Genomic DNA, 19,425 nt, shown 5'->3' on the forward strand with positions numbered 1-19,425 from the left:
TTTATAATCTCCTATCTCTTCCTCGTTATCTCCCCTTACCGGAATATCACTTACTCCTAGCACATCCAGGTGCATCCTCTTTGCTGACTCAGCCAGTTCTACTTTCTTTCTTTCTTACCCCCTGTGGGTGGGGTAGGCAGACGAAGAATTCACCCACGGTATCCCCTGCCTGTCGTAAGAGGCGAATGAAAGGGGCGACCAAGGGATGAATGAATTAGAACCATGAAACTACTCTTGATTCTTACCATCATGCAGGGAACACCTTGGATTGCATGTACTTGCAAGTAGTATCACTAACTTGGTCCGAAATAGGTTTGTGATTCGTTGCAGTAAAAAGCCTGGCCGGGTGGATTCCAGTACCCGTGCGTTGTACCCTTGTGGGCAACACCGCGGGTCTGGGCGTGGCCTGTGTGTTGTACCAGTGTATGAGCGACGCCGTGTGTCTGCGTTGCCTGTGATTAGTACTCACTATGTGAGGAACACCACGGGGCCCTTGGGACCGGCACCCATGACTAGTACACCTCATCGGTTTGCGTTGGCTGTAAGTGGCGCCATTGTGTGCGAAACACCATAGGTCTGTGTTAGCTGTACGAAGTACAATACTTGTGAGTAGTACCATCTTTTGTGGAACACCGTGAGTCTTCGCTACTTCTGATTAATACCCTAACATGACACATACCATGGTTCTATTTTACTCGCGACATGTACCATTCTGTGGGGCCTTAGACTTGGATTTTGCACCCCCTTTAGACACCAAGCTTCATTGTGCTTTATAAGTGGTTCCTTGGTCAGTAATGATGTTATTTTCTATCTCTATTGAGTCCGATCCACTGGTTTTTGTTTGTTTGTTTTGTGTTTTGTTGGGTTCCTGTCCATCCATTCATTCTTCATGGCATATTTTATTTTTATTTTGGTCAGTGGATGCCTTTGAAATTTTTGTTCTTTCATTTCGTACCAATAGGGGCCAATGACCTTGATGTTAGGCCCCTTTAAACATTAAGCATCATCATCAACTTTCTTTCTTCCATTAGCACCATTAATATTGATAGCTCCCCATCGAATTCTATTTCGTTCGCCAAGTTGTTTCCAAGGAGTCCCTTGCCTGTCAAATGGGAGTGGGACTCCGTTACTCCCATCGGTCCGAGGCTTGCTTAAAATGTTCTGAGCTCGGTAAATTCATGAAGCAAGATGCTACCCTACTTGCACATAGTCCAAGTGGGAATCTGTCCTCTAACGGGTTATAGACCACCGGTGAATTGTATAGTCCTAGCCGCCTGAGCACAAGGAGGGCAATGACTCAGAATATGTCTGAGATGCCCTCTCCCATTCCATAGCAACTGGTATCCCAACTCTCAGGACCACTTACTAGGTCATTCAGCCGTTGTCCGTGGTTCACGAACTAGGACGTGACTACAGTAACCCACACCATGAACCAAACAACCTGAAGAAATAGTATATAAATTAATCCCTTGTAATACAGTTAACGAGCATCAAATCTTTTGAGATTACATGACTGCATTACAACTCAGTAAAAGGAGTTTGAACGAATAATCTTAACCTCTTTATCAACACAATTTCAAGTAGTTTTGGTTTGGCTAAGGTGGACTCGCCTAATACACTTTGTATTAGGGTCACTAACCAAGAGAGTAACAGGGGTTTAAAAATCTAGGATGGTGCAAGGACCGCTGAAACGGGGGCTAACTCAGCAGCAAATTTATTTACGACCTTGCTATGTGGATAAGTTTTTACAAAAACTGCATCACCGATGGCGAGCTTGGTAGGTCGGCGACCTTTGTTGTATCTTTCAGCAACTCTTTTGTAAGAAACAACTAATCTCCACTTAGCCTTGCACCACATTTCCCGAATTTCATCAGGATTCCTGCTATCAGGGAGAAGCTGGTCAATATTCATTAGGTTAGACAGAGGAGAATTGGGCGTAAAATTAAACATGAGAGCCATGGGATTTTGCATATGCGATTCATGAACCGTGGAGTTAAATGCATACTGCAAGCAGTGGATTTAAGTATCCCACTTGGCATGGTTGTCACTATGAAAAGCATTAAGAGCAGATTTTAAGTTTCTATTCATCCTCTCACTAAATGAAGACTTAGGATAATATTGCGTGGTGGTAACATGAGATATAGAGAGGTCAAAACAGAACTTTCTAAACAAATGAGAAGTAAAAGACTTTCTGTAGTTTTTCATGGCAGCAGGAACATATTTGGTTTCCCAGATTAGAAGAATTAAAAAAGCCTGGTTTTTAGAAGTGAACCTCTACTATAAATGAGTTCAAGAGGAATGTTGTCTGATCCTGGAGTCTTCCCTGTTTTCATTCTGCTGAGGGCTTTGATAAACTCTTGGAAGTTTAGAGGAGTGTCCCTGTGGGGTTTGGGAGAGTGTTGAGGAACATGTTGAAGAAAATCTTCAGCAGCAGCAGAACTATATTCAAGAATGAGCTGAAGTGCTCTTTCAATTGTTTCAAGATGTCCTGGCTGTGTGTAGGAATGGTGGTGTTATCAACAGCTTTCGGAGTTCCTGATGATGAGCAGACAGGACCATACAGCTCTTTCAGTCCTGTGTAAAAGTTGCATAAGTTGATATCTGAGAATTTCTGAAGTTCCTTTGCTCTTTGCTGCCACCAGTTGTTCTTTATTTCCCAGATTTCACACTGACACTTCTGTTCTAGTTCTTGAAAACAGATTTTCTTCTCTCTGGGGGATTGATCTTGAGAAACGGATAGATAGGCATCCCGTTTATCCTTGATGAGGTTCAAGATTTCTTCATTGTTATCAAACCAGTTTTGTCTCTTCCTTTCCTCATAGCCAATGACTTTCTGTGCAGACTCTGTAATGATATTTTGAAGTGTGGTCCATTCACATTCTACATCCCTTGTGTTGATTGGTTTGTTAGTTGTTCTAGAACAGAGTTTTGGTATTCTGTGGCAACACTATCAAGTTAAAGCTTAGAGGGGTTGAACTTCTATCTTGTTGGATTCTTGGTTTCGTGGCTTTCTATGGATGGTAATCCTCAATTGACTTATAAGAAGTTTATTATCTCTCCAGCAATCATCAATATTCCAGGCTGTTTTCATGATTAGGACAACATTTTTGTTGCACTGTTGGGTGATGACATAATCTATCATATGCCAGTGTTTAGAGAGTGATTGCATCCATGTGCTCTTGAAGCGATTTGGCAGTTGGAATTTTATATTGGTGATAGAGCTCATGCTTAACACAAGGCCAAGAAATAAGACTATTAGCATTGCTGTTCCCAATGACTTTTCCCCATACGAGATTTTCCCTCGCCACTGGCATTGAAATCTCCTAGTAGTGCAAGCTTGTCTGTAGCAGTACCTTCGTGAGGACTGTGTACCATTAGTGGTAGAAGCGATTCTTAGAATCTTTCTCATCTTTTAAAAGTGGGGGCATATGAGGAGATGAGAGTAATGAATCTGCCTCCTGCAAGAGGTATGCGGAGAGTCATCAACTTTTCATTTACTGCGATGGGAGTGAGTCGATGATGATTCACCAGTTTGGTCTTTAATGCAAGACCCACACCATGGATGCTGCTTTCCTTTCCTGAAGATGGTGTAGCCTGATGAAGCCTCGATGATATTTCCTTCTCCTGTGAATCTAGTTTCACTCAGGGCAATAACATCGATGTTGAGTCTCCTTAGCTCATGTCTGATGAGAGCTGTTCTTTCTGGTCTGTTATCATTGTCTAATAATGTTCTGACCTTCCATGCATCAATGGTGATGAACGTAGATTTCTTTCCATCATGATTTTGACCCTCTGAGTGTGGTTTCCCAGACAGGTTTTGAAGTGATTACCAATGTTTAGCCCACATTTTCTAGGGCATTCACAATCTCAGATGCAGGACCGGATCCCTGAGTAGTCGCAGGATTTCAGGAAGGCGACCATCGCACATCTGCCGCCAACGTGTAGGTTCAGACTAGAAGCTTCCAGTTTATTCAAACCTGCTTCCGGCATCCTTATTCCATTGCCGTTGGGCTTTTAGAGGAACAGCAGGAGAAAATGCCATAGGCATGAGCTTGTTTAAGATGAATCGCACCTTCCAGGGGAGTGACCCACACCCATTGGCCCTGGAGCCATTCACTGCGGCACATATAGCATGAGACATGCAGTTTCCAGCACCAGAACTGCAATGGGCTGCCACAGGCTCAGAGTACAATTGAGTTGCACCTTTACAGCCATTCCATCTGGCATGACATCTTCCACCTCCACAGCCTTTGGGAAATAAGAGGTTCTTCCGCTGCCTGCTTTGCTGTTGGGTCAGAACACACTGGATTTAAATGGTATTTCCTCCACTATGGGACCATCGCCCAATCCAAAGGAGGCTCCTCCACCCGAAGCTGTTGGCCTATCTTTTTTAGCTAAATGTTTCACTCGCACTGACACAGATAGGTCTTATGGCGACGATGGGATAGGAAAGGGCTAGGAGTGGGAAGGAAGCAGCCGTGGCCTTAATTAAGGTACAGCCCCAGCATTTGCCTGGTGTGAAAATGGGAAACCACGGAAAACCATCTTCAAGGCCGCCGACAGTGGGGTTCGAACCCACTATCTCCCGAATACTGGATACTGGCCGCACTTAAGCGACTGCAGCTGTTGAGCTCGGTTTGGCCTATCTTAGGGGGTCGAGTTATTTACTGCCGCTTAACACTCGGCGTTAGTTGGTTCTACAAGCTGGTTTCCAACCCACCTAACCTTCCTCCTTTCTCATTCCGGGCTTGGGACCGGACAGTGGTGGAGTTATTCATGTATAGTCTGTGGTGTAAGGGTAATTTTTGAACGGAAATATTCAATACATTTCCAAGCTCCTTGAAAACGTTTGGGAATGGGCTGTTTAGGCAACTAATAGGGAATCTGCCATTTGGGTGTGTGACCTTCATTATTAAGGAGGAAAGTAGAGAGTTCTGTAGCAACGTAAATTTTGAGAGCCTCCTGGGAAAACTCTTACCTTTGTTTTGGCTGTACAAATATGTGCATTATTCATTACATCTGTCATTCATAAGCCCTGATATTCACGTTCCTATTTTTCTATTTTTACGAAGGCTTGTTTTACTTGTTAACCAGTACTGGTTTTTTCCTTATATAAGTGTTTGGTTTTTTTTCAGACTTGTGTGGATCAAAGATGTGTATGTGGACTTATCATGACAAACTGAATGTGGTTTTTTTTTTAATAAAGCAATCGATAATTAAGTGCTGCATGTGACATTTAAATCTGTTTTATTTGTTTCTAATTAGAGCTGTAAATGCTGGGAAGTCTCGATGGAATGAAGATCAAGCTTGCCTGAGAAGATCCTATTTGCAGCGACCTGAATCAAAAACCACAGTTCCACAAAGTACAGTGGATGATTTAGAATCTTCTTGTCCGTACCCTGAGCACTTGAATGCAGCTTGCTGTTTACCATATGTATACTTTGCCATGTTTGATGGACATGCTGGGGTAGGAGCTGCTGTCGCAGCTGCAAATCAGCTGCATCATATTTTGCATGTAAGCTCAGTTGTGCTTTTGTACATTTTGCTTTAGTAAACTTAAATATTTGGAGACATTTTGAAATCTTGTATAGGGCTTTATGTATGAATTGGTTTTGGAAATGGGATACAGAAGTAAGCTCCTTTTTTGTGTATCAGTGTTCCATTTCCCCACTTTTGTCTATTTTTATGCAGGCTATTCAATTTCCTGTTCTATTATTCAGTTTGAAGAGAATGAGAATATGGCCCCAGGTAAACGTTACATTAGCCTCTTCCTTAATTATATGCTTCATTTAAATCGTGGATATTCTGTATGGAACGTTTGAGAAAGTGCTGTTGAGTATAATAATTTTACTAGCTGAAACCCGTCAAGACATCACTGTCAATGTGGTAAATATTTATTGAAGGATTTCCTTATATAGGCTACAAAATTCCTTGTACTTCAGTGTTTTTACAATTTTCTTTACATTGCACCAACAGAGAGAGGTCTTATGGCGACAACGGGATGGGTCTTTATTAAAGTACAGTCCCAGCGTTTGCTTGGTAAAAAATGGGAAACCACAGAAAACCATTTTCAGGGGTGCTGACAGTGGGGTTCGAACACTTTATCTCCCAAATGGAGGCTGATAGGTACATGACCCAAACCACATAGCTATTTGTACGGTGCGTCCCTTGTACAGTTACCTCTTGGCTCTATTGCAACATTAAGATCGCTCTCTTGACATTGACATTGACTGGCCATGGCTGAAAACTGGCTGAGTAAAATGGAGACCTCACATCCCTTGAGGATTATTAATCGTGATACAAAATGCCGAGCATATGGAAATTCATGCCTCTTGAAAGAAAATAGAAGTTTTTTAATTGGATGCTGTTAAGTCAATTCAAGGCATTAGAGTTCTCCGCCCAGCTTTGTCTCAAATTCTTATTTCCAAATCTAAACAATTTTCATACATACTTCTTACAATTAGGCCATAATCTGGTTCCATTTAGGAGCTGTTTGGAAACGTTCAAATTTCTAAGGAGTGTAACTTGGACTCCATTTTTTAGAATAAGAATATGTGGAGGCAAACCATTAATTCCTTTTTCTTCCTTCTGCTATTTGCTTTACGTTACACAGACACAGATATGTCTTACAGCGATGATGGGATAGGAAAGGCCTAGGAAGTGGAAGGAAGCGGCCGTGGCCTTAAAGTACAGCCCCGGCATTTGCCTGGTGTGAAAATGGGAAACCACAGAAAATCATCTTCAGGGTTGCCGACAGTGGGGCTCGAACCCTCGATCTCCCGATTACTGGATTCTGGCCACACTTTAGCGACACCATTAATTCCAAGGAATTCAAGAATTATGTAGGATTTTGAAGTGGGTAGCTTTCAGTATTAAACTGTTGACACTAGGCATACTTTCAAATTAAGAATTGGCAACTTTTGAGAAAATGATGGCATCTTTCTCAGAAGTGAATGTTTTCTATAAATTTGAATCACAATATCACATCATGTGCTAAAATCCTGGCTGGTAGTTCAGCAACATTTGATCCATCTACAGAGAGGTGGTCACCACTACAATATTCTTGCAAAAAAAAAAAAAAAAAAAAAAAAGACCAAATTCGTCTCTTTTTTTCCACTTGCTTTAATCTAAGCGGTGTATTTTGAAGAAGGGTCAAAGGGGAGAGTATTTAATACTATTAAAAATGAATTATTGTTTGGCGATAAGCATGTGGCGAAACAGGCAAAAACCTTTATGAAATCTCGTGCATGAACAATAATTTTCCTGTCAGAAGGAAATTAATGCTGTTACCTATGATATATTTTAGATGATGATTCACACACATTAAAGAATGGCTATTTACCATTGGGGCTTTACCCCTCATTGAGCCATGCTAATCAAATATCGTCAGCGTCTTTTGGGATTTAATTTAATCTGGACATCAATCTCTCATTTAAATTTTGAGGAATTTTGAATATAATACGCACTCTTCAGCATTGGCTATTCCTGTCTATTTTACCGATATAACATGAAGCCCTAAAATGAAGCATTTTTGTATTATTTGTTTTCTAGTGCCCCTGGAACCATTGATGAAAAATGGAATCTTCACATTTGTGTTGTTTTGTTGAAGCATATTAACAACTTCGTTAATAATTGAAAGTTGTTCCTGTTTTGTTATAAGTACTATGTGGGCCAAATCAAAATTGAAAATTAACACGTAAGTATGACACGGAGGACGTAGTCCTTTCGCTAACTGCTGTAATGGAAGAAGTTCGCTGCCTCGGTTTTGAAATTACGACATGAAAACAATTTAAAATTTCTCTGAAATCACTCAAGCTAATTATAAGCTATAGATTTCATTTTTGTTCCGTTTTGAAGTGCTATGCTAAGAAATAAATTGAAAACAGGGTCCATCTTTTCAATACAAATATCAAGTAAATAATACGTCAGTTCTGGGACTAGTTTCAGCCCCTTAGTGGCCATCTTCAGCCAAATAAAAATTAAACAGATTATGTGATAACTAGACCTGGGATTTTAGGCTCTAAAAAAATTAGTTTTAGGCGCCTAAAATAGGCTTTTAAAACAAGTAAATAGGCTTTTAAAAGAGAAAACAGGCACTTAAAATATGTTTTAAAAATGTGTGGATAGGCAGGAAGTAGAGTTTAAAATATTACAATATACACTTAAACTGTAACGTGATACTTTTTTACTTTAACAAACGTGGTATCCCCATTCTTAACCGAAATAACTGCAAAATTAAGACATAATAAAAAAAATAAAAAAGACATTTATCAAAAACAATATAAAAAGTAATGTGACAAAAAAGTTATGGATTATATGATATACCATTATCAGTACTGATCTAAAACCTTAATACTAAAATCACTGTACACAATTACAGCACTGTAGGCATCCAATAACGGCATAAACGCGAATGGAGTATGTGTTTATTATTTGTTAGGAACATTCCTACAGTACTTTCATTCGTAGTTTGCTTTACAGTACATAACAATAATCTTCTCCAAATTTTCCACAGTCAGGCTGTCTTTTTTGTCTGTTAAAATCATTTTGAAAGCAGAAAAAGTGCACTCCACACTCACAGATGTTAGAGGGGCATAAGAAAATTTATCTACATTTTTCAATTCAATTTCACTTGGTAAGTCTACCTTTTCCCCATCCATTACCTGATGTACCCTTTTCAGCACTGAATAACCTGAGTTCTTCTCTAGTACACTAGACCACTTGTCCCTTATTTTGTCCCCTACCTTGCCCCTAGCACTTTGTATGTTATTCTCAGCTTCCTCAATTACAGAAAATTGCTGTTTGAGACTGTTTCCCTTTTTCCTCCATTTTTGTAATGGTGACTGGAAGAAATGAAAAATTTGCCTGAATATACGCAATGTCTCTCTGAACACTGGAACAATCATTTAACAGCTCTTTGACAGACGACACACATGCAGAATTGTCCGTTAAAGGCAAATTGTCTATCATAGTCTTGATTTCCTCAAGATGTTCTGCATAATACAGGGCAGCTTCCGTCCAGGAACCCCAACGGGTGATGATTGGCTGTGGTGGAAGGGGAATAGAGGGGAGTTTCTCTCGAAAGATGGCTATTCTTGATGGAGCCTTACAGAACACTTTCTTCATTGTTGAAATGAGAGTATTTACTGCAGGAAACTCGGCCCTAACTGTTTCTGCGAGTCTATGCAAGGCATGGGCCATGCAAGTAACATGAATTAAAGAAGGATAGAAAGTTTTGAGGAGAGATGCAGTGGCAGACATGTAGGAAGCAGCATCGGAGACAAGGAGAAGGACTTTAGAAGTATGCAATGCTTTGACTATTGACTTTCTCAAGCTGTTTAGAGCAAAGAAGGTGAGCGGTAGATGCCTGATTGGGTTCCAGTTTTCCTACTATAAGGTTAGCAATGTACCTGCCCACAGAGTCGGTGGTTTCGTCCACACACAACCATATGCAAGACTCCCCAATATCCTCCCTGAATTACAAAATGACCTCATTATAACAAATATCTAAGTAGGTCTTCTTTGATGTAGATGCTGATGGGATGTGCTGCTTGGTGTATTTCTCTAAAAAATCTCTGAAAACCGGATTATGCACAGCATTCCAAGGGATATTTGCTGCAACTAGGGCTCTACACATATCAGCATAGAAACCATTATGGGTTGTAGGAGATATAGTTTGTGTGAGCAGAGTCTGTCTAATGTTACTTTTCATGGCTGCTTTCGCTTTGTGACTGGCAGTATCTGCATGCTGCTGAAGGTGGCATTTTTTCTCATGTGAAATCTAAAACACAATAAAGTGATGTCAATTAGAGACTAAGATGAGGAGTAGAAAAGGTGAGCTATTGAATAAAATTTGTAATTTTGTACTATTTAAATTAAGCCATTATTATTCTAAAGTTAATTAAGAACAAGAACACTACAGTCCCCGAAGGGCCTTGGCTTTCAATAACGGTTGCTGCCCAGCTCATGGCCTGCAGATAATGGGTGGAGTGTGGTCAGCACGATACATCCCTCAGCCATATTGCCTTGCCTCCGTGACCCCTGCCCACTGTAGCTTCTCAATTGTCCTCACGATGCTGGGTCAACACCGTTCCAGACCTCATAGATTTCTAAATTACTGCCGGTACTAGAAATCGAACCCAGGTCGTCTGGACTAGGTCTCTACAATTAATTAGAGGAGCCAATATCAAAACCTTAGTTTTAGATTAATATGAAATTTACGATATATGCACATACCTGTTTATTGCAGTACTGGCAGAAAATAATCTTGCCATCAAAAGTCATCCCTGGAAATTTTACAAGCCATTGTTGTATAAGTGCACTCTTAGATGATTTTGTTTTAGGCATGATGAACTATATTCACTTAAACAAATGTTCTTTCACTGGAGACTTGACACAGAAGTCCCTTCTTACTACCTGCTCCTTGTTCTTCCTAGATAATCTCCACCCCCTCACCCCGTCACTCGACACAGTACGTCCTTTACTACCTGCTCGTTGTTCTTCTGAGCTAATCCTCCACCTCCACCCTTCACTCAGCATTCCTTTGGTGACAGTTGTCTGGGAAGAGCACATTTCTGTGAAAAACCCACCCTCTCCTGTTCTGCTCGTTCCAGGATGTCCATTGTGTGATTGTAAAAATTATAGAAGTTTAATTTTATTTTAAATGTAGAAAATAGGCATTTTTAGGCACTAAAATAGTAAAATAGGCTCTAAAGGTCCAAATAGGCATTTTAGGGTACTATAAAACTCTGTTGATGTAAGGTATTTATCATGAAACGTCAACATATTTTTAAAAAATCATGTTATTTCGTAAGGAACGAAGTAGGCATTTGCCTTAAAATCCCAGGTCTAGTGATAACTAAAATATATGTGTACCAGACAAAGACAGTGTTGTAGGAATAATTCATCATCATTTCCTCTTATCTAGCTCCTGCCAGGTCGTGATGTTTATGGCACTTCTCCGTCTTTCTCTTTCCTTCCACCATTCCTCTTCCATGATCTTGTCCTAGTCTAAATTTCATCTTCCTATGCTGCTCTTCACTGATTCAATCCACCTTGTTCTAGGTCTTCCTCTTGCTCTCTTGCCCTCGTACTTTGCCTCCAGCATCTGTCTTGGAATTCTATACTCCTTCATCCTCTTCACATGTCCAAACCACCTTAGTTTATTCTTTTCAACTCTCCCATTTAGCTTTCTTATCCCTACTTCCTTCCTAACATCATCATTGTCCAGCTCCCCGGTCTGGGGGCGAGTTCGATTCCCGACTGCATCAGGGGCTTTCAGTTGTAATGATTAACATCCCTGGTCTGAGGACTGGGTGTTTGTGACACACAATGTTCCATATTACTGCCATTCCAATTACACGAAGGTCCATACAGTATGGTGCCAGTAGGGGCGAAAGATCCACATGTCGACACCCCGAACAAATAGCTAAGAAAAATTCATCATTTGTCACTCTGTCTTACCCTGTCTTTCCTATCATACTTCTTAGGAATTTCATCTCACTGGCTTGAATTCTACTCTCTTGCCTGCTAATCAAAGTCCAAGTCTCAGCTGCATAAGTCAGTATGGGTACATAGTTCATTTTGTACATCATCTCTGTACTTTTCCTTGGTACTTCTTTGCTCCAAACGAGTTTCCTTATACTTTGGTAGAACGCATTACCCTGCAGTACCCTCCTGCTAATCTCCATGTCCACTCTAGCATTTTGCATTAATTCACTTCCTAGGTGTTTAAAGCTGTCCACAATTTCCAGACTGACTTCCAATTTCCACAGTGCCCTTTCCTTACCTTTCCCCTGTGAACATCACAGTAGTCTTGCTTTTCTCTGTACTGATTTTCATGCCATACTTATCAATTTTTTTTCGTTCAGTACATCTATTTGCTGTTTTTTCCCCAGATCACATCATCATCTGTAAATAGCAGTATCTTCATCTCTTTATCTCCATAGGGTTCCTTTACAGTTTTGTCCATTACCATAATAAGCAAAAGAGGTGACGGCACACTCCCCTGTCTTAGTCCATTCTTATTCCTAAACCATTCTGTCTTTCCAACTGGGGTCAGTACTCTGCTAACACAGTTGTTGTACATTGCTTGCACCATTTCTAATATTTCTCTTCCGAGTCTATTTTTAACCGTAGTTTCCCAAACCTTCTCTCTGGGGACGTTATCATATGCCTTTTCTATATCTATGATAAAGTCGTAACCAGATCCTTTCCATATTCTCAGTTCTTTTCCATCAGCTGCCTCATGCTAAGGATTTGTTCCACTGTAGATTTCCACTCCTGAAGCCATATTGTTTCTCTTGTAACTCTCCTTCAATCTTTCTTCTCATTCTTCTTTCTAATATCCTTTCCAGTATTTTAACTACCTGCAATGTAAGTGTGATACCTCTGTAGTTACCACAAGCTTTCTTGTCCCTTGTCTTAAACACTGGTATTATCCCTTTTTTCCACTCTTCTGGTACACATTTGTATTTCTACATACACTTTAGTAGTCGGTACAACCATTGCATACCAGCAGGTCCAGCAGCCTTTATCATTTCCACACTGATTTCATCCATCCCTGTTGCTTGTCCCATCTTCATCTTTTGTACCACTAACTCCACCTCCACCATTTTTATATCATCCTCTGTTGTTGAGTCCTCACACTATATTGTTTCTATCTCTACTGTACAGTTGTTCACATTCAGTTGCTTATCAAAATACTCCTTCCATCTTCTCTTTATCACTTCTGGGTGTGTTAACAATTCCCAGTCTTCCTTTTTCACTCGCTTTGTGATAACTCTGTCCTCTTACTTCTCATAAGTCCATAGCATCCTTTTACTTCCACCACTTTCATTTTTTGTGTAAATTCTTCCCAACTCTTCTTCTTTTCTTCTCCTACCATCTTACATCTCCGGTTTGCTGTTGAGATACTTCCTTTTGCTTTCTTCTGTTTGATCTCGGTTCCTTTCTTGCCAGGCTCTCTTCTTTTCTTTCACCACTTTCCTTATTCCACCACGGTGTCTCCTTTTCTTTCACTCTTGTAGATGTCCTGCCACAAATGCTCTTTGCTACACCAACAAATGCCTTTTATAAATTGGCCCACTCCTCTTCATTTTCCACTTCAGTAACCAAGATTTGTTGCTTCAATCTCTCCAGAAAATCTCCCTGTACAATTTTGTCTTTCAATTTCCGTATTTATATTTTGCTTTTTCTTATCTCTTTTAGTTTTTCCACTTTTCCCTACTGTATTTTTTCCACCACAACTCTATGGTCCCCATCAAATGCTTCTCCTGGTAAAGCTGTCACATCAATCAACTTCCTGCAGTTTGTCCTTTCCACCAAAAAGTAGTCAGTTACTGATTTTGTTCTTCTGTCACCCCCCATCCATATCTCATAATTTTCCAGCTGTTTTTCTTTCTAAACCATGTATTCCCAACTACGAGTCCATTCCGTTCACAGAAGTCCACTAGTTCCTCTCCTTCATGATTTCTTTTCCCCATATCCATATGGTCCAATGACTTCTGCTTTTCCTTGTCTCTCATTTCTGACCTGTGCATTCAGATCCCCCATTATAACCATTTCCACACCTGAAATTTCTCGTTCTACTTTCTCCAAGAATCCTTCAATATCTTCTTCCCTGTTTCTTGTTTGTGGTTCATACACTTGTATGAAGTCCATCACTTCATTCTTCATCTTTTGTCTAATCATTATTCTGTCACTCACACATTCTACCACTTCAATATACTCCTCCAATTGCTTAGAAATGATTAGTCCCACTCCGTTTATTGCCTCTTGGCCACCACTCCAGTATAATGTGTATCCTTTCCTCAATTTCTTCCTTCTGTTACCTTTCTATTTCACTTCACTCAGCCCCATCATTTCCACTTTTTCTTTCTCCATGAAATCTACTACTTCCTCTGCCTTTCCTGTCAGGGTCATAAGATTTACTATTCCTATCTTAATGTTGGTTACTGGTCGCCCATTTCTCACAGTTCCCCCAGTATCCTGAGAACTGCAAGTCGCCTTAAGCAGGGGGCATTTTAACCTGTTCCAAGGTTGATTTACTAGTACCATACCATATATAGGCTATTATTACGATGGTGTCGCCACTCCCAAAGGCATTTTATACCTACTGCCAGGTGTTATTCTAGGCCGCTCCACTGGAGTACAGATGCCTTCTGTAGCCGCTCCTCTGGAGTACATACGCTACAAGTTTCCCTCTTCCGCCACCAATGCCGTACCGAAGTCCACCTTCTCCGCCACTGGTGCCTTTATGGTCTTCACTGATAATCTCCAAAATGCAAGTGTAAAGCAGAAAGAAGTACAAGATTGGGGCTGCGTTACTAGGAGGCATATTTTTGGGTCCTGGGTGGTGAACGGTATATGACACGCTTTTTCTGAGGAAATCACTTTCTGCCGGTTCCACATCACACCAGTTCACACTTACACCTTCAATACTTACATTACCTGTCGCCTGAAAACCTGGTGTAGAACCTTGGAGCTCACCAAAATACGAGTCACCTGATTTTGGGTCACAATGAATAATGTACCCGCTGCACTCACACTTTCATGTTTATTTTTGTCATCTGATGAATCCTCCATATTATCCTCCACACAGTAATAATCATCACTATCCATACCATAATAAATAAGTCTTTAAATGTCATTATCATCAACATAAGCTGACGCCATGTTGCTTTACTGATTACTTGATGTGTAGAGATAAAATAGTGTCTGCCTTCCAAACAAATGCTCTTGGTGATTCACAAATACTTTCAAAAGAAAGGTAAACCTTTCATCTTGCAGCTAAACATACTACTACTGTCATACTACTACAACTATTTTCTGTCAAATAGATTATAGCAATTGAGAAACAGTCTGTCAAACAGATGGTCCGCAGTTCTTTGGTGAATACCTGGGTACTTTTCCCTTTGCAGTGATCGATAATCGGGGTTGAAGCCTAAGACACAAGGAGGCCACTCAGCTTGAATGATACTGCAATGAAAAAAAAAAAAAAAACATTGACCAAGCCCAAGTGATATATGCAAAATGCTGGTGGTTGCCAGTTCTTTGTTTAAAGACAGGGGCATGTGGTGGTAGCATAAAGCTTCCAACATTTGGAAATGGTAAGAGGAAATGAGGAAGTAGAAGAGTATGGTGTCAGTGCCAAAAGTCGCAAAGAGAATGAGGGGAACAAAAAATTGATGCATGTGTGTGCAAGTACAAGTGTGGATGTTGAGTTCAAACTGTGTGTTAAAGATGTGAACAATGAAAATGAAACCCAGCGGATTACTAATGCCGCACAAGTGTGTTTTGCCATTCACTCTGCTCGACGAAACATAGATTGTGTTTTTGCAAAGTCAAAATGAGAATATGCTGACCACATTCACCACTTATCAAAAGCTTTACTCTACCGCAAAATAGAAAATAGGGAAGAGAAGCTGGAACTGGCTCGTTTTTTTTTCTCCGAAGAAGGGATTGGTGTTAGTAACCGATTAATAGAATTGGTGTGACTAGAAGTACAATAAATATTTTGTTGAGATGTACAGTAGGTTGTAGAAATGGGATAATCAGAGCAGTTTATTAGGGGTATCTTTGTGTTTGGTCGAAAGTGAAAGGAAGTAGAAGTAGGAGAATTATATATTAAGCAAGTATGATGAAGAAAATCAAAACCAAGAATAATGGGAAGTGGAAGGTCTTGAGTGATCTGGAATGTGTAAGGCCAAGAAAACTGGTTAATCTTTAAGTGTAATTGTTCCACATGATTAGAAATAGAAGTGCATTGTGACATAGATGAACAAGGTGTTAATATTGGAAATATTTGTTTGAGATCATTGAAAAGAGAATTAGTAATTAAGGAAACTGAAGCTCCAGATTCTAAAAGAGCAATAGTAGGAACATTATTTAATTGAACAAGAATATAAGATGTATGGGGTGGTTGCACAGAAGTAGTCTGAAATGGTGTAGGAAAAACTGGCAAGATTTAACCCAAATTGCCATCCACTGCCTAATGACAAGTGTAGGAGTTTCCCTGGCATGGTTTAGGGCAATTCTTAGCAATATGACCTATTCTGTTACAGCGAAAGCACCTAATCGTAGTGTGGCCCCTGCGATTTGGGGTAGGGTGATGTGAAAGTTGACAGGAAGGTTTAAAGGATGGTTGTGGGGATGAGGAAACATAAGTCATATTAGAATTCGGTGGAAGCACAGCAGAATAATATGCGAGATTACTCTTTGTATTATAAGTATCTGTCTGAGTAATGTTATATAGTGGAGCAGTAGAGGTTGGGGGTGAAAAAGGATTGATTAAATGTTTAAAAGATGGTGAAGCATAAAATTGGATTATAGAAATTAGTTCTTGGGGATGGTCAGCAATAGCTAAATGATTGAATCCAAGTTATCATGGGTGGATTCATCAGGCTTTTGGTGTCGTCTAATTAACTCATGACTGAGATTGAAACGAACTTCATATGGTAGAAATTATTATGTAGTAGAGTTCAAAATTGAATGCAATTTGGAATTTTATTCATATGTTCTAACCTAAAGGTTACTTAAATGAGAAGATGCTTTTGGATAGAGAAGTGTAATAAGTTGCTAAAAGGGGGCTAATTCAGTTTTTAAGAACCTTCTAATATGAAATAACCAATTAACTAATGACCGGGGGTCTGAAGCGACTGGTTGGGGTACTTGTATAAGCGACTGTTTAATAATATTGAAATTAAGTGAATGTTTTAAAGTACATGCAGAAGATGAAGGCTCAAATGCAGGCTGAGATGGAGGCAACAGTTTCTGATTTTGAGACTGTAAATTATCCTTACGCTGCAGTGGATGAGTCACAGGAAGTTCTTTATGATTATCAGGTGGTAAATCCGAGAATTTTCTGATTGGATCCTCATTTTGTGATGTAGAAGTAGGTTTCACCTGATCTTTAGCAGGAACGTCGAGGTGAGGTGGCACGGATGATTTGGAAGTAGTAGGACTTTGGGCGTCTATGTACATTGCTTGTAGTGTAAAAGATTTTCACGCAGTAAATCATGAATAGGTAGATTTGTGTCTAAGAAAGGAAAGGCTTCTGAAAAAGTAGCCATAATGAATAATAAATTAAATGTAAAGTAACCGAACGTCAATTTCCTTGGTACGTAAAAGGGGTAAAAATAGAAATATTTTGCTACTGTTGACGTACAAAACTGAATTGAATGCACTGCTCTCAATGGTGATAATTGATATGTCGTACAGAGGGGTATACGATAAAATAGACGGATAATGGGAGGAATATTCAAGAGAAAGGGGTGGAAGCATATAACTATTTCTAGGCCCTTTTGGTATCGGAGGGGGATCTGTGGATGTACAAAGGAATGAAAGAAATGTTTCGACGAGTATTAAATTTAATTAATAACAATCATGAGTGTTTTAACATGGAACAAGAATATATATATTTTTTTAGAAGCAGAAATTAAGGACATTAACAACAATTGGAACTGTGATACATAAATGATTGAATAATAACCTCACCGGGAGCATACATTTAATCAAACGATGGGTAATAAGAAGTAATGATCCAAAGGCTGGCACATATATTTAAAGAAAATTTACAATTTAATAATTTAACTAGAACAATGATAGACTAACAAGGCCCAGGTACCTGAAAATACGAAAGATCGATAACCTGAAGAGTAACCTTTCCTTCTTCAAATAATAGAAAATAACTGACAGTTGAAATACTCAGAGTCAATAAATAACGGAGAATTAGGAAAATTACAGTAAGATCCGAACATATTCAAAAAGAAATGTCACGCTTATTTACAAGAGTAGCCATGACACAACAGTCCAGCCAACTTGACCACACAAAATACAGATGTTCAAACAGTTCAAAAAAAGAAGAAGAAGAATGGAGCTCACGAAGTTCGGCGCATCGGCACGACAGGCAAAGTCTTAGAGTTCTGTAGTATGCATTTAGGTCGAAGGCATAAATTGAATATTTTAAAAAAATAAAGGAGAGCAGAAAACTTTACCAGTCCCCAGGTTCATCTAGCACTTCAGAAAGAGTGACAATATAGAATAAAACTTTGTAAGAAAGAACTAAACTGGGAAGAACCAGCTTACCGAGAAAGTTAAAAGGACTCCCTCCCCCTACCTGGGTCATAGATGGATCTTCAGGTAGAATGAAGTAAAGAGCTGTCATGTAGGCAGAGTGGAAATAGGTTCCAGTCCCGAGCTGATCCGATCCACACTGACAAAGAATGAAGTGACGGCCGAAATTTTATAGTCAGCAGGGTGTGACGTAAACGGACGTAATGGTAGGGGTGAGAGGGGAAAGAGACTGGAAAGTTCCAGAACATACAAGTAGTAGATAATGACGCGTATAGCATAAGTGGAAGTGTAGAGATCCGGGGGAGAAAGTAATGTTAGAAATATGTGCCATAGTGAATTGATGGCGGAAGGTAAGAGAACATTACAGCTTGCAAAGGTTGATGATCATGATATAGGACAACAAGCTAAAAGCCTTCAGGATATGTACCCATGCAGTTTGGAAATGCATATTCAAGGGCTGTAAATAATGTAGTGGCAATATTGATAAAACACAATATTTAATGAACTAACAAGTACGAAGGTCGATCAAATATAAACAGGATTTTTGTTACTGAACATCAACAGTTGGTAGGACAGGCCCTGCGCCTTTCTGGTATGCTTAGACGGGACCGTTAGGAGTGGGGAGAGCGTGCTGTTAAATATTTCCCGCCGTTCCATCAGTAACGCTCACGATGTCGGAGCAATAGCTGCACCCCTCCACTGCACAACGCATATTTATAAAATTTCTTGCTCATGAAGGAGTTACAGCAGCGGAAATTTGCCAGTGATTGACTGCACAGTTCGGTGATCAAACATTGTCAAGGACGCGTGTGCTTGCCTGGCATAAAAAATTTAAGGAAGGGCGAGAACGTGAAAGCCAAGACTCGACTGTCAGCTGACAAAGTTCTTGCAACCTTTTTTTTTTGATCGGCGAGGCATTTTGCTAATTGACTTTTTGCCTGAGCGACGCACAATCAGTGCTGCTTACTACTGCAAGCTGTTGAACAAGGCGCGGGTTACATATCGCCACAAAAGACAAGACCAACTGGGTCGACAGGTCATCCTCCTCCATGACAATGCACCGCCCCGTACTGCAGCTCTAACTCTCCAAGATACAGAAAATGCAATGGACAACACTTGATCATCCTTACAGTCCAGACTTATCGCCCTGCGATTTCCATTTGTTCGGACCACTTAAAGAAGCTCTAGGAGGGCAATGACTTGAAGATGACGAGAGTGTAGAAGACTTTGTGCGCAACTGGCAGGTGGCACGACCCTGTTCTTTTTACGATGAGGGTATCGAACAAGCTGCCCACACAGTGGGACAAATGCATTTTCAAAGATGGAAACTACGTGGAAAAATAAACTGTA

The 19,425-nt window shown here is 40.1% G+C and overlaps 1 protein-coding gene across 2 annotated transcripts in view; it reads left to right on the top strand.

Moving 5' to 3' along the window:
* Positions 1–19,425, top strand: part of LOC136864221 (protein phosphatase 1H) — a 177,948-nt gene that overhangs the window by 18,829 nt on the left and 139,694 nt on the right. For both annotated transcript variants that reach the window (XM_067140940.2, XM_067140941.2), the window contains exon 2: positions 5,266–5,515. In XM_067140940.2, the coding sequence (XP_066997041.1) occupies positions 5,266–5,515 (250 nt within the window). The remainder of the gene's footprint in view (positions 1–5,265; positions 5,516–19,425) is intronic.

This window comes from Anabrus simplex, chromosome 2 (genome assembly GCF_040414725.1).
Source record: "Anabrus simplex isolate iqAnaSimp1 chromosome 2, ASM4041472v1, whole genome shotgun sequence".
Classification (NCBI taxonomy): Eukaryota; Metazoa; Arthropoda; class Insecta; order Orthoptera; family Tettigoniidae; genus Anabrus; species Anabrus simplex.